Raw genomic sequence first — 27,850 nt, 5'->3', positions numbered from 1 at the left:
TAGTTACTGATTTATCCATAGATCACACTCATTAGCTCGCTCTAAAACATAGTGGTATTGACTATAACTGAGTACAGAGACATTCAAAGATAGAAAGTGATAAAATCAAATTACTACATAAATCAACTGATGAACGTTTAATTAAAAAACTCATGAATTTTCAAATTATCAAAACCGATGAAAAGAACCATTCACACCAGAAGTGGTACAAGAAGAAAAATGTCAATCAAAGAAGACCGACGAAAGACCACCCAAACAAGAAATGAGCATTATCCAAAGTGGGGAAGGGAAGGGAACCAAAAAAACAAAAGACGATGATTCTATGAATCTGGGTTTTATCATGGTTTAAGCAGCATTTCCTAATGAAAGGCCAGGCTACAGTGGAGGAGAAAAAAATCTTAAAATACAGAACCTTCAGGTTGCTGCACCAGCATCCGAAAAAAAAATGCCTGCGCTACCAAAAGAATATTACAAAGACGAGTAAAATCCACAACACTATAACACAGGAACAGAATGACAAAAATACAAGAATTTTTCAGCCATCGAGGAAGAAGTGGGGGAGAAGGCATAAAATTAAGGTAAAGAAAAGCCCCCCAATTTGCAAGGTTTTAACTCTCCCTAGAATCTATAATCGATTCCCGTTTTTTTTTACTAGGTTTTTCTATGCGTTAATAGCTGCTACCCATCGGTGGCATGCCAAAAGGTGGCATTGGAGGCATCCCCAATCCGCCCATTGGTGGTGGTGCAGGTGCAAAGCCTGGCATTCCTGGTCCTCCTCCCATACCCGGCATAGGCGGTGCAGGCAAAGCAAGAGGCAGCAACTGAGCATACATGTTCTGCAGTTGAAGCTCACAATTTAGAATACAGAGAAAATATTGGACAACCGCGATGATGTAATTGTAGATGTCTACAGTAAGGCTGTGGATAACAGCAAATGGGTGAGAGGCTAATATTACCTGCTGAGCAATAACGTCCTTCTCTTCCTGCTCTTTAGCCTTGACCTCTTTGAGAGCCTCAATCTTGTCCTTCACAAGTTCATCAACCTTTCCTGTATATTCTCGGATAAACTGCGATATAAAGAAAAAATTTCATCGGATTACACGGATATGCTAGGAGGAAGACGGCTAATGGCTAACGGCTTAACTTGGAAGATCTATTTCATCACAACCAAAACCCAAGTTTCCACCAGTTCCCAGAAAACATTGGCGGAAACCAAAGTATCTCCAGATTTTAAGTCCTACCAATAAACCTGGATGTTAGAAACAGAAAGTAGTATGAAATAAGAGAAGGCACCTGCAACAGGTATGGGAAAGCAAAGTCGATCATGTTGTTGATCCAGGCAAGTTCAAGAGCAACGTCTGCCCGAATTAAGTCATAACAAACAAAGAGGCATGAGGCAAAGCATTCCTTCTTTCCCTGCACAGAAACCATTTATGACAAGATTAAAAATAAATTCCTTATGCCAACTTTCAAGTAATAATAGAAAATGATACATACATAACGGAAGCAAGAAGCAAGAAATCATATTGGAACATTTCATTGTTTTTTAAATAGTAAAGCATGTCATGAACACTTCCTGAAGGCACTGGGAGAACCAGATGAAACAAAGATTTCACCAATCACCATGAGATGTATTTGTAAATTTCTCCATCCACCCATTAGCTTAGCTCCTTAGCTATGAGATCAAGGCTACCCCAAATGAAAGTACCAAGTGACCCATGTTCACACAAGAAATAAAAGAAAGCTAGATGATGATAATTTGATCTATTTGACCTAATTTTATCCAAATTGTCAATAATCTGTAGTGAAAAATTCTTGCTCTAATAAACGAACAAAAATTCTAGATCCAAGTCCAAACAAAGAGCTTGGTTTCACATCCAGCGAGAACAATTTGAACATTTGTCATAATTCTCAATTATTGTATCTTCTGTTAATTTAACCATGTGGCTTCATCACTTGTAACAATTTAATATTCAAAATTGAACCAAAATTTTGTGTGAAAATGCATGCGCATGTTTTTTCAAACAACCAACTACAGAGATCAAACATACCTGTTCAATGAAGTAAACAAGCAACTCCTCGGCAAGTTCACGGTCACCAGATTGCGATGCTGTCTCCATTGCATCCTTGTAGAGATTGTCTTTCTTTGACAAGGCAATGGATTGCTTCCATCTTCCAGCTTTTTTGTAGATGTAGGCTGCAACACGTCTCATTTCAAGTAACTCATGCTTCTCAATCTGCACAAAAACACATTATTAAATTGTTTGCAACCAGATTTATTACTCATCCAGCTGGAAAACATCACTTCACCTTCTGTGCAAGGCCTATTTGATCAAAATTATCGTGCAAATCAATTGATTCACGCAATCTATCATAGTCTTCCTCTTCAACATAAATTCCATTCAAGGCCTCATTCACAGCAGACACGTTGTTGCTCTGAACTGCAATCATGTATGGCTTCACAAGCAGCAAGTGACCAGCCTAATATCCAAGAGAAAGGATGTACTCAGCATCAAGGTTCGAGGGCCAAGAAGACTACCAGAGGAATTAGTGTAAGATTAAAAAAAAAAACAGCTCCAACATATTACCTTCCTCATAATATCAACAACTCGTGTGTGGTCTACACGAAGTGCAAGCACATTGAGAAGATCATTGATAAGATCAGGATGCTCTTGCAAGTAAAAATGCACGGCCTTGTAATATAATTCCACATTAGCAACTTTGACTGCAACATCTTTAAATTGCATGTGATCCCATGCTTCAGGAGAATGATTCATGATGGTTGTTGCAGCATTATCAAATTCATCGTACTGGATATACAAATAGGTAAGTTCCTTCCAATGCTGCTGTTCATCACAAGCTCGTATAAGCTTGGGAATATTCAGCCGGGTTGAGAACAGTTTGATATGCTCCATAAGCTTCTCATGGCGGTATCTAGCATATAAAACTCCCAACTCAGTGAAGATACCCATATGAGCACGTTCAAGCCCCAGTCCACTCTCCATTAGAGAGATTAATTCATTGAAGCATCCTCTATTCTGATAATATTCACTGACCTCCTCCAGATCATCCACCTATTCATTGAAACACCACCGGATGGTTAATCAATGACCAAGTCACATCACACACCAGTACAGTAAGGAGAAAACATAAATCCATAAAAAACAGCATCTATAGGGATTAATAATAGATATTGGTTTGCATCTTTGTGTTACACAGGCACATCCTCGGAGTTAGGAAAAAATGAAAGGGGGATGGAGAGCAAAAATTAAGAAGGTTGAATTTGATTGTCATATTCACCTGGATAATAATGTTAAGACCACATATTTGTGCTAAGCGGAATTCTTCAGCGTCAACACAAGCAAAGCACACTTCCTTCCATGTCTTTGCACTGTTTGCTTTTCTTGCTGCATCAACAGCTCCTTGGAACTGTTTCAGTTTTACAAGAGTGATAGCCAGCTTAGCCCAGTTAGATATGAAGGCAAATATAATTTTAGCAGCCTCATATAAGGCTTCATCATACAGGCGATCGCCAACATTTTGAAGATTAGCCACATTTGGCATGAGAATAAACTCTTCAATCTCAGCCAACCGATCAATTTTAGCATAGGCATATATCAGCTCGCTGTCCACCTTGGGCTCTTTGGCCTTCTCCCTAACCATCAAAAGGTATCTAACTAAGTCATGATACACATTTGCATCCTCAGCAGCACGAATGACTTCCAGAAATTGAGTGGCATCATCTGCACGGATAAAGGACTCAATAGCATCGCTCACCAGTCCTTCCCTCAGTTGAGCCTTTGCCACCTGGCTCCAAACTGCATCTTCTTCAACCCGGAATGCAAACTCTACAGCTCTTTCAATACTCTGAATGTTATCCAACAAGACATTGACAGCTTGAACATTCAAGTTGAACTTCTTGAAAATTGCAAATGCCTCTTCATACAGCTGTGCCTCCACAGCCACTTCACCGACTGCAGGTCCATCAAAATTATCTAGTCTGTTGATGTAGTCCATAACTCTGGATGGATCTGCCTTGATGGCCGTCAATATAAGCAGATTTTGAAGATTAAAGTTTCCACTAAATGCAGAGTTTTGAAGGACAATCTTTTCAAGAAGTTCAATCAACTCATGAGGCAGATCTGCTGTCATAAAAGCCTTAACAGCGGCTGAAACTTGCTCCGGACTCTTGCTTTCTGGCAAGGCTGTTGATACAACTTGATCAATGAGCTGCCTTCTATATTCATTTTCAGGGTTAAGAACCTTCTCCCAAAGATCACCATCCATCCTCTCAACCACGTATCTGCATAGCAGTTCATATTTATGAATAAATCATATTGCTACCAATGCATACATTCTAGCTAGTTAAACGATTAAATTTTTTAACGTATCACTAACCTTGCTTGCAATTTGAACAAAGAGTTTTTGTTTGTAACATTAATAAGCTCATCATCACACTGTCCACGTCGATAGGCCACAACAGCTAAAGTGGGATCACGTTTTTCACAATATTTACCCACAACACGAGAATCATAGTATGGATTGGTGGTAAGAAAGTGTTCTGGATTATTGTTGCTATCGATAATAATTTTACCGAGAGCATTATGTACATGTACATCCTGACTTCCCTCACTCACCAGATGCTCCAAAAATTGAGTAAGCAACCGCAATCGATTTCTGCATCAAATAAATTAATTAGCTCTCGTCATTACATAAAAATCATATGGAGAAAAAAATTAAGAAACAAGAATACGAGGAAAATGGAACTGGAAAAAGCACCTCTTTTCACATTCATCCACCAGAGGCTCCACAGGAAGCAAAGAACGGACTGAGAGAATCAAACCTTTAATGAAATCTTCAGGACACTCATCATCCAACAGCTGGCCCACAACCAGAGGAGCATTCCCAGGGTTCACCTACCAAATTATGCCACCAAATATCATTTCAACAGTAATAACCTAAATATAACTATTTTAATCAGAATGGGAAGGTGGAAAATGAACCAAACTAACAAAGCTACACACCTTCTGAACATAGCCTTCAATGTAGCGGAGCATGTTATTTGTGTAAAGGTAATGTGTGAGATCTGGAACAAATCCAAACCGGTCACAAACATTAATTAAAGGACGTGCATCTGGAAGCTTAGCTTCCATTAAAAAGTTCTTGGTTTTCTCTGCATCATAGAAGTTGGATTCTCTTGTTACACGTTCAACCTCCTTAATCTGTCCTGTTTTAGCAGCAGACTCAATGTACTTGAAGTGAATGTCAGGATCCTCACTGAAACAGAAAAGTTAAAGGAAAAAAATTATAATTATAATTAAACCATAAAACTATAAATAACCTACTATAGTGAATATATAATTTCTCACTAGAAAATTTACCTCGAACTCAAATATGACCCCAGGAAAAAGTACAAGCCCTCATATGACTTAAATTGTTCAAAAAGTTTAATGCACGCATCAACCCCCAACTGTTCACAATATTCCTTTGCAACCTGCAGAAACAAACATCAGAATCTTAACCGTCATTTTTGTTTCGCTATTCTAACACCTCCTTCAGTTGGAAAAAATGTAAAGGAAAAAGAAAAGAAAAAGAAAAAGAAAAATGGAAATTTGTTAGTTACCTGCACAATAATCTGAAGGTTGCCTCTGAGATTGACAAGCAAAAGGTCCTTCATACACTCCAAAGCCCACTCACGAGACAAAGTACCGAAAAACTCTACAAGTGACTGCAGATAACCATATGTAAGATCGAATATACATAATCCTGGTAGGTGATAAGCGATACAAGTACTAACTAGACAAACCTGTGGTTCAATAGCATGTGTGTTCACAATGACTCGTTTAATATCTGGTAGCTCTGTATAATGCTGCAAATAGGTAGAAAAAGGCAATAAGCCTAGCATAAGTCCATAAAGACTAAAGGCATTATAGAATTGGAAAAGAAATATAGTTGCTAAAAGTAATCTTACCTGCAAAGCTCGCACGTAAAGCCCAGCCTTCTCACAAAGTTGGGCAATTCGAGGTCTATCATAATGACTAAACATTCCATTAGCCAATATGGCATCAGCTACATTTGGAAAAGTCACCAGATTGATTTCTAGGACCTACGTAATATAGATCATCAATAGACAAAAGTTTTGATAATGCCACCAGCTGATACAGGTAACTGATAAATTAATTAAGGTTGGGGGCAAAAACCTTTGTCTGGAGGAAAGCATGCTCGGGCAGATTTGGCTTCAAAACATCCAACAGGAAAGCAGTAGCCTCACGAATCAAATTCCTCTGGGAAATATCAAAGCAGGAACCTTATTATAAGAATCACATGTGACAAACCGTTCGTCCAAATGGTTGAGATGCAACAAAATGACAGACAAAAAATATTCTGCACTTTCTAATGATGCAGGAAAAACAGGATGAGAAATATGATAGCCCCATCGACCATTATAGCTTATGAAACCGTGAATATATAACAAACCTGAAGAAAAAGATCAGTTATTGTATTGTAGTCAACAGGGCAACCTCCTTCCATTTGTGACATCATCAATGCAAAGTTAACTGCTCCCTACAAGCCAAGAAAGAAATTCTCAGTCTCCCAATACAAACAGGGAGGAAGAGGAAAAATCCATACTGTTCATGACAGTTCTTTTTTTTCAATTTTTTTTTCTCCTTTTCTATAAGACCAGATATCAATTGAATAAATGAGTTAACAGGAGTTATAACCATATATATGCATACCTGGGGGTCTGTTCGGAGAATTGTTTGCAACAGGAATAAGTAGTCTGGCGTGTACCCAACCTATAGCAAAAAAAACTTCTATAACAATTCTTGCAAGAACTACATGTGAAAAATTTAATGATAAGAGTAAGTATAGTTCACTGTTCAAAACACGTCAAGGTCCAAAAACTTTGAGATATGTAATTAAATAAATAACACCATTAAACAAAACTGCAATCAATAAAGTTTTAATAGCACATATTTGCCGACATTGCTATTGTAGAGAGAGAGAGAGCCTATGATGGTAACATACTCAACTAAGTTCAGAGAAACGGAAGAAAGAGCAATAATGAAGATAAATCAGAATAGGACTAACTTTAGGAGTTAATAAAACTCTGAAGCATGATATCAGATTATTCTGTACATCTAACGGGGAAAAGACCTTCCATTACCTGCTTTGAATATATAAGGATCTTGTCAAATTCCCTCCGCTCAGCAAAGGCAGCAACTACCTTAGGTGTTGCTCTGGCTTTTATATAGATCTTCAAGGCCAGGTCATTGTCCACAGTCTACGCAAACATGAATTAATAAGTAAAGGGAGTAGGTAAAATTTTCCAAAACAACAAGAATAAAAAAAATGACATCAACCAAAGGTGGATATCAAACCTTCACAAGATCCCCTAGTTCCTCACTGCATTCCAACTTGTCATCACCCAACCAGTTCTCCAAGAGGTTCTTCTTATTCTGGTTAACAACTAAACGAGACAGTTCCAATGACTCAAATGCATTCAGCTTTCCTCTCGTTAATAAAGTTCCAAAATACTGCAGTAGAGGTGGTGTTTGACCAGTTTGCACTGGTACACTCTGCATCGTTTAATAAAAATAATCATTAATATAAAGCATGCAATAGTTCAGAAATGAAAAAGAAACTCCCTCGAGGTGTCCGTCTGCTCAAGATCCAATGATCATCAAAAATACAATTTTCTTGTGATAATGTCTTCCAACCAACATTATCTTGTTTAATACTAGAGGAAAAGATATTCCAGTTATGGTCATTGATTTTCACTAATCACTTCAGCAAATTAATTCCTCAAAAATAAAAAGAGGAAATGATACCATTTGCCAATACACAGATAGAAAGTAAAGAAAGCAAATATTCAAGTAGATATGTACAACAGAGAGTGCAATTTACTTCCAGAGATCAAATTCAAATAAAATAGGGTAAGACCAACGGCACAACAGGGCACTATGAAGGTCATAAATCATGACCTATCTAGGAGAAAACAGAAGGGAAAATAAAAATACCTGAAATTTTGCAACAGTATCTGGTGTGCGGAGGATTCCTTGAGGAGACTCAGCAGCCAATTCAGCAGCTTCTTTGTACTTTGTTTGAGCAAAAAGTTCTTGGAAACGCTGGACAACCTGTGAAAATTGTGAAAGAATGTATCGTGAATAATAATCAACGGCACAGATTCTAAATGTGAAGCAATAAGAACAAAGTAAGGTTTATATAAAAAAAATTCAACTCTTTCACATGATAAAACAAGTCAAACTATTCTAGTAGCTTATTTTAAATCAAATATATAAATCAATAAAATCAATACCTGATTAACATATGTTATCTTCTTTTGATATTTAAAATTTGAAAAATCACAGCTAGTCTTCTATTTCAAGAAATTAGTGTTTCTTGACAAACTAATGAGTATTTAAAAGCTCCAAATCTTATTGCTAGTAGGAAAAAGAATATATCAAAAGAGGAACCAAGTAACCAACCTCTGTCAAACAAGTCCCAACTATTTGAACCCAATACCGCCATTTTGTGCTGTTTAGTTTTATTGAACTCTCCAAGGTTCTTTTAACCACCCCCAACTTGCCTATTTGACTAATGGATAAACTCATGGTGGGTTCAAAAGAACTATGCTTATGCAAGCAAGCTTACCAGATTTTCAGCACCAGGAAGATTTCCTCTTTTAGCAAGATTGACAGCAAGCTCTAAATTGTTCAACTGCCATAACCAACAAAATTTTTCGTTAGTCTCAGCCTCTCGATTGTATAATAAAGAATGGAAAAATATATAGTTCCAAAAGAGAAGGAAATTTGGTCATGATCATACCTGGCCACTGACAAAGGAGATGATTGTTTGTTCATTGACAGTAGCCAGTAACACCTGACCTCTCCTGTTTATAGCATAAAATCCTCCCACTGAAGAAGCCTCTGCAGTCAAAAATATAGGATCTGGGCTGATCCTATTTCTATATACAGCAGCAGCTGTCTCTAAGTCATATACAAATAACAGCCCCAGCTTGGTGATCACATAGATCAAACTATATTTGTGTGATATCTGTAAAATAAAATAAAATAAAAATTTAAAAAAAGGTCACTAAAATTAATAAAAGATGGTCTACTAGAATCTTGAACAAGCTAAGCGAGTAACTGTCTAATACCTGCATTGCCACAGGAAAGTCATCAGCAAAATCAGGTGGAAAAAAGAGATCAGCTTGCTTCTTTGTAAATGATGGTTTTCCTGTAAATGTAAATAACTATGTTTACAAAAGTCGAATGACATCACTATGTGAGACTTCATAAAACTACTTCAACATGTTTTGGTTCTCCCATACTATCCGCAGAAAGGCCTTTCGAAGGTTTTCGTTTTATGATTTCTTACCATCTCTAACTCAAAGATCTCAATATAAAGCAGATCAATTTTTAAGCAAGAATTGCACATGGATAAACATTCAGGTCAATCACAGCATTACATATCCCAAACTCATACAAATGAAATTACAGCCTACCAGTCACATGACATGTTTGAAAGATAGGTTTTTAAAATTAATATTTTGCATCTAACATAATGAAAACGGATTCAATCTGGATATGGGCATAAATACATTTTAGCAATACCACTTGCAGCACCAAAAATTTGTGAACACGACAGAAAAATATGGTATATGCTGTTAGAGAATAGCCAAACCTAATATTTTGAAGTCGAATGTTAACTTTGACCCAGCAAACCATAAAACTACACAACAACTTAAACAAAACAGATACTTAAGAGCAAGTTTACCTGGCTGGGCACCAAGTTCAATGACATGTAACTTGGAAGTGATTTGTCCAGCGTTAAGTGTCTTCGTGGCAAAGGATATAAGCGTCGAAGGGTTCTCATTTCCAGGAACCTGATCAAATAAAAAATAAAAAATAAAAATAAACCAGATAAAGCAAAATAATACATCAAAGAATGCATCAAAAGTACATGAACTGAAAAACAGCCTCTTACTTTAAATTGAGCAAATGCTGCAGCATGTGCTTCAAGAGCTTGACTTCTCTGCTGATCCACAGAGAAGAGTTGCATATTCCCCTTCACAAGTTGTGGCCTCTACATAATAAGAAAAAGGCAAATCAGAACTCCATGGACCCTAGAGTTGTATTAGCTTCATATTTCTACATATTACAACAAATGTAAACAGGATAAAATTTAAGCACACCATTAATTTTAAGAGATGGCAAAAAAAAAACCTCAAAATAAATAGTTATATTCATGAAGAAGGCAAAAATCCTATATCATGAGCCATCCAGCTAAGTAGGAAATTGGAGGAGTGGCAACCATAACCAATAAGTTCTAAGTTCTAAGTCTAAGGCTGAAGGCACTAGGAACGGTCTTCAATTTGCATCAGGAAGAAGCATGGCTTGGAAAGCATTACACACTGAAGCCTAAACCATGAAAAGAGTTGGTAGTGTTTTAGCACCAGTCAAGTACATCACTGTGTATCACATTGTCAACCAACGAAGGGAGGATGGGCCTCAGGGTGGATAAAATCATTCAACCAGTCCTGATTCTAAAATCAGACCAAACTAACACCAGTTAAATGTATTATATCCACCATTCTATCTGAGTCGTCTTTCCTTTGTGTGTGGAAGTAAAAAGAACTTTGCCAATTGCATCTTGACCACTCAGAAATTTTTTGTACGTACAAATTTATATTTAAAAAAAGGTACCATTTCCATGGAGAATAAGAATTTAATAAAATGATTACATACCTCAGGTGAACCAGGTGCAATCCCAATCAAAACCAACCACTTTTCAGAAGGATCACACCTATAGTTTATAATCTGATTGTTAGCCAGATTGGCTGTTCTCTCAAACACTTTCACTGGTTCAGAATCACCTACAAGAAACAAGAATGAAGACGGAGTGAACAAAGAGTAAATCCATAACTTAAATTGTTTGATATCTGAGATAGATAACTAATTGAAAAGAAAATAAAAAATGTTCCCAACCATCAATAGACCAATGATATACTGAAGTTTGTGTGACCAAGCCCAATGTCTTAGGGGTTATCCACTTCCAAAAGACAACCTATGAATAAAGCAAATTCATGAGTGCTATGAACTGTGAATCTCAAAGAGAAAACCATGCTCCACAACAATCTCAAAGTTCCAATTTGGAAATACAGAATAGAGTTCCAACCTGCTCGGGCATCAAATGTGATTTCATCTTTGACTTCATCTCGATGTTGAATATTTGTAGGTGGTCTTGAGTTGACCCCTGGACTTGAGCTACATGATGGTGCAAAATAGGCAAAGGTTCAAAAGACGTAAAATTATATATATATATATATATATAATGTAAAATCAAATATGAGCAACATCAATCGCGGAATATTTCTGCTTTCACAACATAAAGCTCGCATAGAGTGAGTTCAGTTCAGAACGGTCGCTAGATCAAGAACATGTGTTCAGGTGATTCAGCATACTTCGAATATAAATGATGATAAGAATCTTATCTTTCCAGATGAACAAGACTCTTGATGCATTAGAATGTTCATTTCCCGGTATCTTTTACATTTTATGCGCACTAACTTTGAAACTCCATTTAAGGAATGTATGACGGTTGAACTCAAAAACCTAGAAAGTTGAGCATGTAAAATGAACTTCTCACACAGACGTTAGGTCAAGCAAACCCAAATTAGACGGAATTCAAATTAAATTCCACTAGCTTGACCATCATTAAACACTAGAATTTTGTAGAAAATCATTGGCAGACATCTTCCAAATTGACACATGATTAGAAATAATGTCATCGATTCCAAATCTAAAAACTATGTTTCTTATATTAGCATTCCTACGACCACAATATCTGAAAACCAAAAAAAAAAAAAAAAGGATTATCAACTCCACATAATCATGCAATACCTTTCAAGGCCAATATTCTAGAATTAGGATTCATAAGTGCCGAGTCCGCAGTTATAGGCCTCCTCAATGGTTGCATTGGCATGTTCATATCAATAATCACAACACTGTTCTGCGGTGCTGTTTCTCGGACGCAAATATATTTATCTGATTCCATTGTCACGTGCGTGAACGTAATGAATTGCGGATTAATTCCAATGCTCGGAAGCTGAAAGTTCATCAGATCACACAACCCGATCAGTCAGTATAGAATCCATCTAGCGGCCGGAATAAAATTGACGCACTCGATAGACGAAAAGTAAAAGCCAGAAATGAATAATCAAATGCAAGATAGACCACAAAGTCACAGATCTAAAGAGAACAAGTATCGGATCTGAGCCAACTACAACAAGAGGTAGAAAACCAAAACAACTTAAATCGAGAAATCGAAGAGGTAGCAAAGGATGCGAACTCGTAAACAAAATTGAGCAATCAAACACCATTCGACATCGACTAAAACACAATTACAATTTCGAATTAAGCTTAGGAAGTATATAATTCAAAAATTTATAAAAAAAGGTAAGAGAAAACATACCGTTATGGCTTCCTTCATGGTGATCGGAGCGCTGGCGGCAGCCATGATGGCTCGATAGCAAGAACACACACGGATCTAACAAGACAGCAAAAGAGAGATAGAGAGAAAAAGGAAGAGAAGGGAGGCCTATAAGCGGAAGTGAAGGCAAGGCGAGATCTGAGGCAAGGACGAAACCCTCGGACCCTCGAAACGACAGAGGGAACAGAGAGATCTACAGAAGAGAGAAAGAGGGAGAGAAAGAGAGAGAAGAAGAAGAAGAAGGAGCGAGTGGGAATATATAGTCTGGCTCGACTATATTAAAAGGAAGTGATTTTTCTTCTAATCGGATGTGAAATTGAAAATTCAATTATATAAACCACGAAGGCGAAGGCGAAGGCGTGATAAAATATACGAATAAATATAATAAATATTTGGAAAAAAAAAAAAAAAAAAAAGTTGAAAGGAAAATGGGATTAAAAAAAATGCCGATTGCTACTATGACAGGTATGCATTTTCTGTACGAGTCTCGAGACATAGTTGAATAAATTTGGATTTGGAAGCCAACCCCATTTTTAGAACATATTTGAACTCTTTTTTTTTTTTTTTTTAACAATATGTGTCGTGATTGTTTCAACCAATATTATACGTTTCCTATTTATAATCAAATTTAGTGAAATTATAATGGAATTTTATTATTGTATCAATTGTAATTGACTTCAATTACATATGTAATTAGATTGTTTTTTATCCTGTTTAATTAAGATTTTTTACAAATGTAATTTGACTACGATTGAGATTGTTTATTTTTACCGTGTTTACATCGTATTATCTTCTTACCATTTCATCTACCTCTATCAAATCAATAAGGTTACCGGTAATGGTGACAATTTCATAATTCTTTTGTTGTAATAGTAACAATATTTATGAGACAACAGTAAATTATGACGATCACAATAACAATGGTCGTATCTTTGGACAAAAATTGAAAAATCATTCAATGAGTCCCATGTAATTTTAGAACACAGATTCAGCACCTTTCATTTCTCAATCAAATTGGTCGTTAACAACAAATGTAATGAAATTGGATCTACTTTTTATATTACATTGATGGATTACGTTTCACTAAAGATGAACATAGCTTGTGATGATTGTAACTCGTATTTAAACTATGCATCTTTTATTTAAAAAAGAAAAAACATATTTTTTTCCTTTTCCTTCTTAAATAGGATTGGAATCGAGACATTTCTACTTTTATTACAAATTTTAAAATAAATCATGTTTTAGTTTAGATTACTGCAAAGTTGTTTGCTCTTTACGGTTAGAATAGTATCTAATACAATTTTATACTTTTTAATTTTTAATCTTGCGACTAATAAATGATTGGTTGTGCATGTGATATATTTATCTTTACAATTGCAAATATATTTCAAATATTTTGTATCTACAACAAAGCATTGTTTCCATCATTTCTAACATGCTCTTTATTTGTTTTTGTTTTTTTTTTTTTTCCGTTGTTATTGATACGAGAGTGGAAATTTGAATGTTTAATTTACATGCTTTGGAAAATATACATATATTTACTTATTAACAAATTGTTTAAGTTGGTTGGGATATGGCGTTTGTTTGGGGTGGTTTTTATTTATCGTTTTTTTTTAAAAAAAAAAAAAAAAAAAAAAAAAAAAAAATCCCTTTCCATTGTTTTTCAATTTGGAATTATTGGATTTATTTGGAGGCCTCCCTCATTGAGTCTTGTAACTAATTAATGAATTATTTGGCTTGTTATCTAAAAAAAATTATATGTTTAACTTGAGTATAAAAATGGCAAAATCAGTATCTATAAGACTTTTTGGGAAAAAAATATACTTAAAACTCAAGTACTTAAATAGCCAAAGTAGTGGATTTTATTCCACAATGAAAGGTAGTTTAGTTAATTATATAGTTATAAATGATGTATTTATTGTTTTTATAAGGCTAATTAACCAGAATGAAATTTGAAGTTGCAATGTAAAAATGAGGTATTGATGGTAATAGCCAATCGAGTGTAAAAATACCATTTAGTAATTACCATTTCAAAAGTCGATTCAAATTTTAGTCTAATGGTTGAATTAAACAAAATAAGACCCCGTTTTGGTAACCATTTCGTTTTTTATTTTGGGTTTTTGAAAACTAACTTCCAATTTCTTACCACTATTTGCATCTTTATTAAATATAATTGTTTAATTCTTAGCCAAATTTAAAAAACAAAAACAAATTTTTAAAAACTATTTTTTTAGTTTTCAAATGTTGGTTTGGTTTTTCATTATAAAAATTAGATAAGGAAGAAATTTGAAGGTAAAAATAATGTCTATAGGCTTAATTTTAATAAATAAAAACAAAAAACTAATGTCTCGTTTGGTAGCCATTTTGTTTTTTGTTTTTGGTTTTTTGATATTAAGCATATTTCCTCCTCATTTCTTATAATATTTTACATATTTCTTAATTACAATGGTAGAATTCTTAGTCAAGTTTAAAAAACAAAAACAAATTTTTAAAAGTTACTTTTTTATTTTTCAAATTTTGGCTTGATTTTGTGAACACTTGGTAAAAAGTAGATAATACAAAAAGAAATTTGGAGGTGAAAGTTGTTAGCATAATTACTTTCAATCTATATTGAATAGATAAACTCTATGATCATTCATGCCAAATTGTCAATAATGAACAACATATTAGATTCCATTGAGAAACTGATGAGAGCTTCAAGATGGTGATAGATGACTATGGTCTTCCTCAACCAAAGCTCTGAATGCCCTTAATGTATCTCTCTCTAGATGGGATTCAAGAAAGACTAGGTGCTTATTGTTTTGGTATATTGGAGACTGATAACTTGTAAAAATGCAAGTTATTATATTTCTTTTATTTAAAATAATAAGGCAAAGGCATGCAATTTAGATGAATTTTGCCAATAAATCTATACAAAAAGCAGCATGCGATCACATTATTCTAACGCATAACATATTTAAATTCCAGACTAATTTCCCTACTTTTGTGCAGTATATTCTTTAGAAGTCTGATGATCACGTGATCGCATGCCCATTAATGCGTTCAAAGCAAGAAGCGGCCTTAGAAGAAAATGAAGACGATTGCATAAGTTGTAAGCGATGAGGCATGGCACGACATGGGCGATGGGTGTCACATCACAAGTTGCATTGGTGGCCGACAGGAAAGCTGTGTTAAAGATTCAATGAACCACTGATACGTTGTAGTCGACGCGACAGGATATGGAATTTAATGCGCCCATCAATGCAATCATGAGCTTAAGAAAAGCAGTGATCGTAAACACCTATAAATACCCATGCAAATGTCATGCAAAAGGAGTAGTTAGTTAGAGTTCCGAGTTTGAAATTCTTAGTGCTTAGTTCTTAGTTTTGAGTTTTTCAATAGACATTGTGACATATATTAGGGGATATATTGTGGGAGACAAGAAGAACATCCTAAGAAGAGATTCTGCTTCCCCTATCATTCTTCCATAGAAACTCCTTGGTAAGAGCTTAGGACTCTAGGGAAAGAAGAAGATAATATTGTTCGATTATCTAAGGAAACAGCTGTAAAACAAGCCGGAGGGAGCAAGATATTACAAACCACGACTTGACTCTTTGACCCTTGCTCTTTTTGTGTATTTGTATTGTATTTCTTGTATTGACAAATTCAAATTGTAGTATGAATACATGTTTATCATACATCTTGTCTATCATTTTCACCAATATCATGCATAGCTAAATCGCTTCATGGGATGAGAAGATTGTAGCTAACGCGACTAAATAACTGGAGGAATCATGCGATCAACTTGTTTTATGCATGCTTATATTTGTTGCTTGAATCAACTGATAAATTGTTCTGAGTAAAGCTAATCTAAGTTTGAGAGAATTTAGATTAAAACCTCATAAAACAAGAGAAAATGTTCCTTAGAAATAAGTACATTCTCTGCATATTACACCTATCACATGCTTCTTAGAGATAAGATAATGTGGCAAATAACACTGAGAAATGTTGGTTGTAATATTAAGTATATAGCTTGATCACATATTTCATCTAGTTGTTTAGAAAATGTTAGTAAAAATTCTTCTCAACCCTTCAATCACATAATTGTTATCCAACTCACATTGCTTTACTTTAGACATAATCCTCATCACATATATAGGTTTAAGTTTGCTTATTCAATCACTTCTTTGTGAAGGAAATCGAATTCGAGATTTTCATGAGCAACGGAAAAAAGATTATTCCAAATCACAATCATGAATGAACATTACATTTACAGTCGACAGAAAACAAATGGTTATGCAATTGATATAAAAATTACAGCATGAATAACTCAAATGAACAAAGAGCAAACTCTACACACATTTGAAGATGCGTCTTTACGCTCCTTTGCGCACGACCGCTCGAACAACAGCAGCCTCGAACGCTCGATCTACACGACCGCAACACAGCACGAACACTTTGCGCTCGTCCTCAACGATCGTCTCGGCCACGAACTCCTCAGCAACAGCACGAATGGCCTCCACAGAACCTCGACAGTGTCGAGTTGGGTATGACACCACCAACAAGGCTACTTTGGTATTCTCGGTGTGAGAATCCAGAGGTGGGCTCTGTTCGGACTTGGAATGAGGCCGAAGAAGGAAACACCGATCGTGTACACGACTGGGCAAGTGGGAGATGGCGGAGACCTATCGTATAGGTCGATGCCCAATTTTTTAAATAAAGCTATGCGATTGTTTAGTTCATCGTTTAGCTCGGTCTGTCGCCTACAAACACTACACGATCGTTTACTTTGGGCAAGCAATCGTCTAGCAAAACTATGCGATCATTTAGTAAATACCGTGCGATCGTTGAACTCGCCCAAACCGTCATTTAGTAAATCTATATTTACTTGACGACTACCATGAGATACTTTTTGCCGAGAGAAATCTCATAAACCTTTTTGGAAAACTATTCAACGGTTTGTAAATCTTACTAAAATTAGGAAAACCATTTTTCTTTTATCTCACGGTTACCATGAAAAACCAATAAGCACCCACTCAATTGGTTATTAAAGAAACAAAAATCATTATCCAATAATTAATATTATTATAAATATAAATAATAACCAACTTATCATACTATATTATAACCTATAGTTTTAATATTTCATCTCATGAAACATATGAACCATAGTTCTTTTTCTATTCCAGGGTACTTAATATAAATCTCATTTACATCAATTCTTCACTAGATGTATCTCATACATCATCCCGATTATATCATATATAATCAAAATACCTCTTGTTAATTTGAACATTTCAAAGCAACACCAAGAACTGATCCTCGACTGAATCCATTGAGCTACCAAGGGGACCTTATGGACATGTAGCTCGAAGCTCAAACGGTACGTGAATAACTAACTAAACTCTTTAGTCACGAGATCTACCATCCATTAACTGCAAGACACTCCACTAAAGACCAACAACTGAACTCTCCTTACCACATATATATTATGTGTCTATCTTACCCAATCAATAGTGTGACAACCCTTCACAGATCGCTCGTAAGTACAGTTGGGCCAATAACCGTTATGCCCCTGTAGTTACATCTATCTCCTTAAGTACCACTGATCCCTCTAATGTACATAAGTCATTATGACTGAGTCCTCTCTTCCAAAGAGAAGTCGTGGCCACTATGTTCAAGCCCCGGAATCAGCCCTTAAGGGAGCAATCTCTCTACTTATCCCTGCTTCAGGAAAGAAGTGAATTCCATCTTGTGGATTGAGTTTCCAGCTCCCAGATCAGAGAAGTCCCAAAAAAGGTAGGCATGTTGAGTTGGAAATATGGCCACTTTCACCCATACTAATCAAAGGACCGCCCTCAAAGGCAGGAGTTCCCAAAAAACTCAGGATTGAGGCCATGTCACCTATGGTCGTTTAGGTGAGATGCAAGTCTCTAATATCAACGGTGTTATATACAGAGTCTAGTCATCTCGTGGTTCAGGTCTTATACAAACTCTTTGTATAGGACACCCTCACTCGCACGTCTCCACATGAATGGTCAGGATCTACCATCTATAGTAGTTTATAACACTTGCAAACCTCTACAAAGCGGGTCGTATCCGTAGTGTCACCAGAATCAGGTATCCCACCTTAATCCTTATATTACAGACCTATTTAGGTTATTACTTAAGGCATGATCCACTTATATATCACATATACATGTTTAAATTCACATAAGATAACCAAGGAGCTTTGTTTATTGGATATGAGCAAATGCCAGAATTAAATAACACTTATTTTATTCATCGAACAGTGTGTATCTTTACAAAACAACGAGACTCTAGGAGAATTAGGACACCAATCCCAACAACTTGAACATTTTAAACTCGCGCCAACATCATATTTGTAGTTTCATCGCATACTTACAAGCAATCCCTGCGTTCGACCCTAGACTCACCAGGAATTTTGGTCAGATTTGCACTTGGGTTTGACTAAAGAAAACTAAGCGTTTAATCTCATAAGCATTATTATTCCATCACATGAACAGAACGCATCAGAGACCATAGCTCTAAGGTCTCTTTATATACTAGTTCCATACTTAATTAGGAGTTTAGGACCTTAATTTATTAGATCACATAATAGGCCCTATCTAATAAAATAATCCAATGTGATAAATTATTAATCCACATGCCCATACTTTAATTGAACATATTATTATTTAAATACGTCTAACAATCTCCCACTCGAGCTGTGTTTGTGTACTTGATATAATTAAATCACTTGAACCTTAAGCGCCTATTAACATATTATTTTAATAATAAAATTCCCCTTTAGTTCAATCTGGTCCATTCATGTATTAGCATGGAATCAAGGTAACTTTTGTCACTACCTTCATAACTAAACCTTCCTTGATCACCAATTCCAATACATTCATTGACATAGATCAAGTATGGATGATAGCATGGAAACTACATGCAAAATGATCTAAATCATGTCTGTTTCCAACTATTCCAAATTATTTAGTGAGATCATTCTTAAAAACTTTATGTAAAACTGCATGCACGATAAACAAGTTAAGATAATAAAACATAAACCATCAACTTTATTCTATATAGAAAATAAACGAAATAAGGTCAAAGAACCTTAATAACAAACTCCCACTAAACCATAGAATCAGAAAAGTAACTAACACTCATGTGAACAACATGTTCATGAAAAAATTTTAGGTGGTAAACTTTTAACCAATGGATCTGCCACCATAAAGTTTGTGTGTTCTATTGAAATTTGACCATTCAGAACTCTTTCTTTAATAATGGGAAACATCATATCTACATGCTTTGACTTTGTATTGTTTTTATTGTTGTTGTTGTTGGAATACATCACTACTGACTTATTGTCACAAAATAATTTTAGTGATCTTTTTATGCCAACCACTATCCGCAGCCCAGTGACAAAAGTTCACAATCATATTTCATTATTCGACGCCTCATAACATGCTATAAACTCCACAACCATAGTAAAAGAAGTCGTAAGTGTTTGTTTAACACCTTTCCAAGATGCAGCTCCTCCAGCCAACATGAAGATATAGCCTGAAGGGGATCACAAAGTGTCTTGGCATCCAACATAATCAGAATCTGAATACCCAATGATCTCCAGAACTTTTGATCTCCGATAAGTGAGTATATCATGTTCTGTTCTCTAAAAATACCTCATAACCCGTTTGCTGCTTTCCAATGTCCATCCCTGGGTTGCTCAAATATCTGCCTAACACTTCAACTATGGATGCAATATCTAGATGCATATATACTTGAGTATACACCAGACTTCCAATAACTGATGCATAAGGAACCTTCTGCATCTTCTTAGTCTCGAGTATAGTCTTTGGAGCATTGACCTAAATGGAATTTATCGCCTTTAGTGACCGGGGTATCTCCCGGTGCACAATCTTTCATGCCAAATCTACTTAAAATGTTTTCGATGTAGTTCTTTTATGATAATCTCAAAATACCTTGAGAATGGTTTCGCGGTATTTCAATTCCTAATATAAAAGAATCATCACCAAAATCTTTCAACTCAAAATTATTTTTGAGAAGCCTCTTAGTGTCATGCAATAAACCTACAACATTACTTGTTATGAGTATATCATCAACATATAATACCAGAAAGATAGATTTACTCCCACTAAACTTATGATATACACAATCTTCCACTATATTCACCTCAAAACCAAAGGAGGTAATTATTCCATGAAATTTGTGATACCATTGAGGAGAGGTCCGCTTGAGACCATTGATGGATTTATTCAATTTGCACACCATAGACTTTGAATTATCAGACACAAAGTTTTTGTTGTTGCACCATATAAATTATCTCATCAATGTTTCCATTGAGAAACACAGTTTTTACATCAATCTGGTGTTGCTCTAAATAAAATTGAGCTACCAATGTCACGATTACCCTAAAAGTCTTTCGATGAAACCAGAGAGAAAGTCTCTTTGTAATTAATGTCTTCCTTTTGGGTAAAATCCTCTGTAACAAGACGAGCCTTATATCTTTCAATATTGTCATGCAAATCCCTTTTGGTTTTAAATATCCATTTACAACCTATGGGTTTCACTCCTAATGGCAATTCGACAAGTTCCCAAACATCATTGTCTTTCATGGATTTTATTTCTTCTTCTATAGCATTTATCCACTTTTGAGATTTAGGACTTTGTAGAGTTTGTTGGAAGTTGATTGGATCATCTTCCATCACGCCCATATCATCCTGATGTTCTTGAAGAAACACAATATAATCATCTGAAATTGCACTTTTTCTCTCTTTAGTAGATCTCTTTAGTGGCACTTTATTGAGGTTGTTGAGTTTGAACTTCAGGTTCAACAACATGAACTTCAATGTTATCTTGTTCTATAGTTGGTTCAGTAGTGAAGTTAGGAATTGACCAACATTTATAACCACATTAGGAAAAGAAACTAATTCCTATTTAAAACAACTATTCTTATGTTATCTTCCTCCCAAACTCAACATCCTCAAGGAATCTAGCATTTCTCGTCTCAAACAATGATCTAAAAATGAGATCATAAAACTTGAAATCCCGTGAGCGCTCAGAATACCCAACAAAATAGCAACTAATAGTTATTGAGTCCAATTTTCTTTCATTAGGCCTGTAAGGTCTAGCCTCAGCTATACAACTCCAGATGTGAAGATGCCTAATACTATGTTTCTTTTCTGTCCATAGCTCATAAGGGGTTTTAACAACTATTTTACTAGGTACCCTATTAAGGATATATGTTGCAGTCTTCAGTGCTTCACCCCATTGCTAACGATTCCACATTTCTCTAGGTATTTGGCAAAAAGCCCTGGACATTGCTCACATGATCCATCATATCTACCGTGGTTTTCACCATCACGATCAGATTTGACAACCTTAATTTTCTCTCCAAGTTGAATTTCAACTTCAGCTTTGAAAGACTTGAAAACATCCAAAGATTGAAACTTCTCATGAATTAAATATAAGTACACATATCTTGAATAGTTGTCTATGAACGTAATAAAATATTGTTGTCCATTCCAAGAAGTCGTAGAGAATGGATCACAAATGTTTGTATGTATTAGTTATAAGACGTCTGAACATCTGTTGGCATCTAATTTTCTTATGTTTGTCTATTTTCCCTTGATACATTCCACACTAACGTCAAAGTTACTTAATCAAGGAAATCAAGGATTCCACCTGACATAAGTCTTTGAATTCTCTATTTAGAGACGTGACATAAATGCTTGTGCCATAACAAAGTGGAGTTCTCATTTAATTTACACTATGTACCACATGAATTAGATAACATGATCTTATTAAATGAAGAAAAAGAATCAAACATATATAGATTATCAATTAAAGAACCGGTACCAATAAACTTGAAATCTTGAAAAAAACTAACTTTATTATTTCCAAAAGAACAAGAAAAACCAAATTTGTCCAAACTGGAAATAGAAACTAAATTCCCTCTAAACGATGGTACAACAAAAGTCTCATTCAAATCCAAATAACAACCAATTTTTAAACGTAATATAAAATTCCCAATTGCTTCAACTATAACTGATTTGTCATTGCTCACATAGATAATCTTTCAACATCACTTGGCGGCCGGCTCCATAGTCAACCGTGCATTGATATACTTATGTGAGTAGTAGCAATAGAATCTACCCACCAGATATCTATTGGTACAAAAGCTAAATTAACTTCAGAACAAACCAAAGTAAGAAGTTTATCCTTCTCTACACACCACTTGGCATACTTGGGACAATCTTTCTTAAAGTGAACTTTCTTTTTGCAGAAAAAACAAGGATTTTCAGTAACCTGTTTCTTGCTCTTATTTTGCTGAGATGTCCCTTCTATAGCATCCGTAGATTTACTTTTCTTCTTGTCACGAGAGTCAGTTGCCAAACGAGTACTTTTTGTCCCTTATCTCTTAATCTCATCTTCTTCTTGCACACATTGTGAGATAAGCTCATTAATACTCTATTTATCCTTCTGAGTATTGTAACTTATCTTAAACTGAGTGAATTGTATAGGAAAAGAGATAAGTACAGATGTACAATAAACAACAAAACATATACTCACAATTAAAAAATAATAAAATAATTTCATATATGTGGTGAGCCACTTTAACAATATACCTAGCACAATATTGATGTACAACTTTTGGGTAAAAACACTAATTGCCAATTCAATGCAATCAAAGTACTGACAATAAACTCCGTAAAAAAATAGTCTTTCTTTGGACCAACTATTTTTCACATGAACAATCCTTATAATTGTCACATTAATCATTACCCATTACCACATGCATACCTAGCCAAATAATTATCTTCCTTTGGGCCATAAATATCCGCATAAATTTATGAATATGCACAACTTATATTTCATAACTAAACTAATCTAGATAATAGAAGCTACTTTGGTAGCATATTGTTTTGATCAATTCAATCCAAGATATAAAACACAATAATATAATAATATTATTGTACAAAAATAATAGAAGAAGAACACCAAATAGACTTTACTAAAATTCATCCAATAATTGCATACACATAATATAATTAAAACAACATAAAAATGTGAATATAATCAAATACCACCAATCAAATTTAAATTTAAATTCACGAAAATATCGATCAAATTTAAATTTAACCTTACCACATTATCAATCAAATTAAAATTTAATCCACAACATGATCAATTAATCTTGAATCCACAACCTGATTAATCAAATTTAACTTAAATCCACAAATGATTAATCAAAATTAAATCAGATTCACAATATAATTAATTTAATTTAAACTTTGATTATCAGTAAAACCTTAGATTCAAATTCACAAACTTATTAATTAAAAATTAGATTTAAATTCACTTAATTATCAACAATAAAGATCAAGAACCACCGACAAGATCGATTATTTCCAATAGAAGTTAAATTGCAAAATGAGATTAATTAATTATTGACCAATACTATATCAATCGTCACTTTTAACTTTAAATCCATTAAATCCATCAAATTAAAACCACTCAACTCCAGTTATCGAATTAATGTTAGACAAGAACCCAGATTGCCTAAAGAACACCCAGACTGCACAGATGGTGCATCGAATCCAGAGTTTTTTTTTAAAAAAAAAAAAAAAAATTGAAGTGCGAAATTGAATTGAGATAGAAAACTATGTTTCTAAATTTACCTTTAGGAATTAATCAATCCACTGTTTTTTAATTTAATCAATTGAAATCATATGGTGTTCAATATAAATATTTTTAATATATTCCAGTAGTACGCTAAGATTTCAATAGAAACCATAACCTTACTTGCGACGGCAAGAACCAAACGAAATCTCACACCGACGTGAACTTTATGCGCACAGAGGGTTTCGACCCTCTTCTTTTTTCTTAATTTTGTTTGAACACCTTACCAAAATCAAGGGTTGAAACACATGCCCAACTAAAAATATAAACCAACAATCCAACGTAAATTCTTACTTTGATCAATTATCTATCCTATGATCATTCATATCAAATTGTCAAAAATAAACAATATACCGAATTTTATTAAGAAACTGATAATAACTTTTAAGATGATGATAGATGAATCAATAGACGAGATTTAAGAAAGATTGGGTAATTATTGTTTTGATATATTGGACACTATAGTCTTAAGCTCTCTTTATATACTAGTTCAAGGTTCTTATTAAACCCTAATTAACTAGGAATGAGCTTCTATGCAGTAAGTCCATATTCAATTAGCAATTTATGGCCTTAATTAATTAGATCACATAATAGGTCTAATATGATAAAATAACATAAATTATTAATCCACAAATATAGTTCATACTCTAATAAAATATATTATTATTTAAATACGTCTAATAAAAATAGTTTCTATATACTTAATTTTTTTTTAAAAAAACTAAAATACGAAATTGTTAACCAATGATCTAAATGACTACGAAAAGGAACCCAAGGAAATACGATAATTCTAACTATCTTCTAACTTCTTGAATCAAAACAAATAAAAAAAGTTTTAAGTGGAAAGTATCTAGACGATATGATGACGTGTCATACTCTAACTCAACTACTCAAATATATGGTCCTAGTCAGCGGTTGGCAAAAAGGCAGTGATGCACCTGGCATCAAAATGGAGACATTTTAAATGCAAAGGGCTGGGCCGAAAGCGAGACGTGTAGCCCGACCCATCTTTCATCTTGGCCCCGTCGCCAAATAGCCACGTCATGCTGGTGGTAAACGTTCAATTTTTTTTAAAAAATTAAATGGGAGCTTAAGGTAGAGTTTAGGGTTTGGTTTTGAAAAACGACAAAACCAATAAATAATAAGATTTATGACGACTCACGTGACATGCACATGACCATGAATTTTCAACTCCCTTGTTTCACTATTATGTAGCTTTTGTTATAGATGAAACTACAAATACATAGTAAATGTAAAATCATAAACAATGATGAGGTATTGTTGATGCCTTATCCACTTTCACTCTAATAGATTTATTTGAAAAACTAAAAATAACTATCTTTTTCAAAATAACCTTTTTTTTTTTATTTTCCTCAAACGTAGATTTTATTATTAATTTAGATTATGTTTAACTACCTTTCGAATTAATCTCGAATTAAATATCCTGATTTTTCTACCAAATTTATATTTTAAGTATCCATATATGATCAAATTTCATTTATCTAATCAAAATTTAAATTTATCCAAAATTTGAATTATTTTTCATTATTTTATACATATTCTCAATAAATTAACAGATATTTTTCCATATTTTTAAAGTTTAAATTGTTTTATATATGTTATTAGATCCAATTATACATGTTTCATATTTAAACACTATTTTAGCTCACATTTTGATAATACTTGATTTGTTGTTCGTATGTGTGAAATATTAAATACAATATAAGTGTAGGGCTTTATTAATAAGCAAGATATAAATACAGTGTAAGTGGAGAGTTTGATTAATAATCAGGATATAAATATAATTAATTAGAGAGCTTGATTAATAACCAAATTAATCATATTATAATCTAACCGATCTAATTTCAAAATTGAAAATGAGCGTCATTTTGTAATTTTCGCCATCTTTTGTTAGTGATATGTCAACATCCAAAATTTGATACTCCGGAGTGGTATGCGTTCATGCTTGGCGTTTTCTGATGTACCTTCGCATTTCCATTCCATTCCACCACCCTTTGGATGCCACCTTATTATGGTTATTACTCTGTAGTCGCAACCTTTATGAATTGGACGCATGCGATTAATGGCCGCAACATCCATATAATGAATGTACGTGATCACCCTTGCGATGGACTGGGATTCACTGCATGCGATCGATTCCTGTGATAGCTACAAAAATAGACATTTGGACGCAGAATAACGCATAATAGTGGGTTAGCCGAGATTTTCAATGCTGATCAACGCAAGCTCACTTTTCACATGAATTTTTAGTATAATCACCGCATATTCTACTTGTCAACCCTCATAATTCTAAATAAAAGGCTTACAGTAACTTTCATTTCTACCAATTATCACACCCCCAAACTTAGAATCATGCTTGTCCTCAAGCATGCCATATACTTAGGAAATTCATAATTCACCCTCTGGCTTGTGATGACCAGCATCTCAGAATATAATTTACTCACACCTCTAACCTTGGTAGCAACGCTCTTTTAAACTTTGGCTACTTCTTCAAATAGATCTTTTCAAGCTTGAACCAGGTAAGCCTCTGCTTAAATTTTTTTTACTCATTTCCAGAAACTTTGCTTTTAGCTTTTAATATTGTGTTCGTTTAAAACCATTCAAAGCTTTGCAATTTTTTATTAGAATGCAGCATTGAACTTGGTTACGCTCTTCATTTTGGCTTGCCCCCACGGGTGTCATACGGATAGCCAACTTCGGTTGTGTGCCATATTCAACTCAACTTTTGCCTTGGCTTAATTTGGGCTTACGCTAGACAGAGGAGTTGCTCTTATGCATTGATCTTGGCCACTTACTTTTGTTTTGGCTTACCTGCACGGGTGTTGATGATGGGTAGAAATGTACATTATTATAGGTCTTTTATTTAGAATTATGAGGATTGATAAGAAGAATATGCGGCGATTATACTAAGAATTCTTGAGAAAGAGAGCTTGCATTGATTAGAATTGAAAATCTCGGCTAACCCACTATTATGCGTTATTTTACGTCCAAATGTCTATTTTTGTAACTAACGAAGGAATCGATTGCATGCGGTGATTCCCACCATCGCAAAGGCGATCGCAAACATTCGACGCATGGATGTTGCGGCCATTAACCGCATGCGTCCATTGCATAGAGGTTGCGGCTACAGAGTAATAACCATAATAGAGGGATGAATGCAAGGGCGGTGGAATGCAATGATACTTTGGAAACCAAGCATGAACGCATACCTTGGGAGTATCAAAAGGTGATGTTGACATTTCACCTACCACGCCGTTAGTAGCAGAGATCCAGAGCAGGTCCATCATGCTGTTAGCAACAAAAATTTAGAGAAGGACCATTAATGTTGTCGGTGATCGAGCTCTATAAATAAAAGCCTTAGAGCACAACTTGAAATGATCCGAGCTTCATTCCTCCTACCATTCTGAGTGACGACTGAAGCTTCACCGGAGATAGATCTCGAAAGAGACTACTCCACCACCCATCCATGGCACCACCGGCAGCCTTGTTACACATTTGATGGAAGCAAGACATTGCCCATCTGGCCCCCCATATCTCTTCTATCTCTGTGTTGTATTACATTGTGGCCTAAGAGAATAATACATTTTGTGATCAATGCATTTTCTCTATTTCCTTCGATTCCATCTTTATTTACTTCTTCTTGTCA

At 34.8% G+C, this 27,850-nt stretch overlaps 1 protein-coding gene across 3 annotated transcripts; it reads right to left on the bottom strand.

Moving 5' to 3' along the window:
* Window positions 1-303: 303 nt before the first annotated feature.
* Window positions 304-12,973, bottom strand: LOC120076595 (clathrin heavy chain 1). Of its 3 annotated transcripts, XM_039030470.2 has the most exons (30): window positions 12,478-12,973; window positions 11,907-12,111; window positions 11,182-11,270; window positions 10,992-11,070; window positions 10,752-10,879; window positions 9,991-10,089; window positions 9,781-9,889; window positions 9,161-9,240; window positions 8,830-9,057; window positions 8,656-8,721; window positions 8,022-8,138; window positions 7,383-7,580; window positions 7,169-7,285; window positions 6,738-6,797; window positions 6,478-6,564; window positions 6,201-6,284; window positions 5,972-6,106; window positions 5,807-5,869; window positions 5,624-5,728; window positions 5,382-5,494; window positions 5,025-5,277; window positions 4,780-4,916; window positions 4,399-4,677; window positions 3,301-4,303; window positions 2,589-3,074; window positions 2,311-2,481; window positions 2,052-2,237; window positions 1,294-1,416; window positions 957-1,067; window positions 304-836 (listed from the first exon to the last, which is right to left on the bottom strand). In XM_039030470.2, exons 1-30 carry the CDS (start codon window positions 12,520-12,522, stop codon window positions 669-671), a joined length of 5,124 nt encoding a protein of 1,707 aa, XP_038886398.1. In that variant the 5' UTR covers window positions 12,523-12,973; the 3' UTR covers window positions 304-668. The 3 variants fall into 3 exon arrangements, with proteins under 3 accessions (XP_038886398.1, XP_038886395.1, XP_038886396.1); XM_039030467.2 differs by having other exon boundaries at window positions 5,807-6,106; window positions 12,478-12,911; XM_039030468.2 differs by having other exon boundaries at window positions 5,624-5,869; window positions 12,478-12,911.
* Window positions 12,974-27,850: the final 14,877 nt, after the last annotated feature.

Source organism: Benincasa hispida, unplaced genomic scaffold (assembly GCF_027475165.1).
Source record: "Benincasa hispida cultivar pf3 unplaced genomic scaffold, pf3_genome.v1.1 HicScf561, whole genome shotgun sequence".
NCBI lineage: Eukaryota > Viridiplantae > Streptophyta > Magnoliopsida > Cucurbitales > Cucurbitaceae > Benincasa > Benincasa hispida.
Note: the sequence above shows the minus strand (reverse complement) of the source record. Positions and strands in the feature narration are given on the sequence as shown.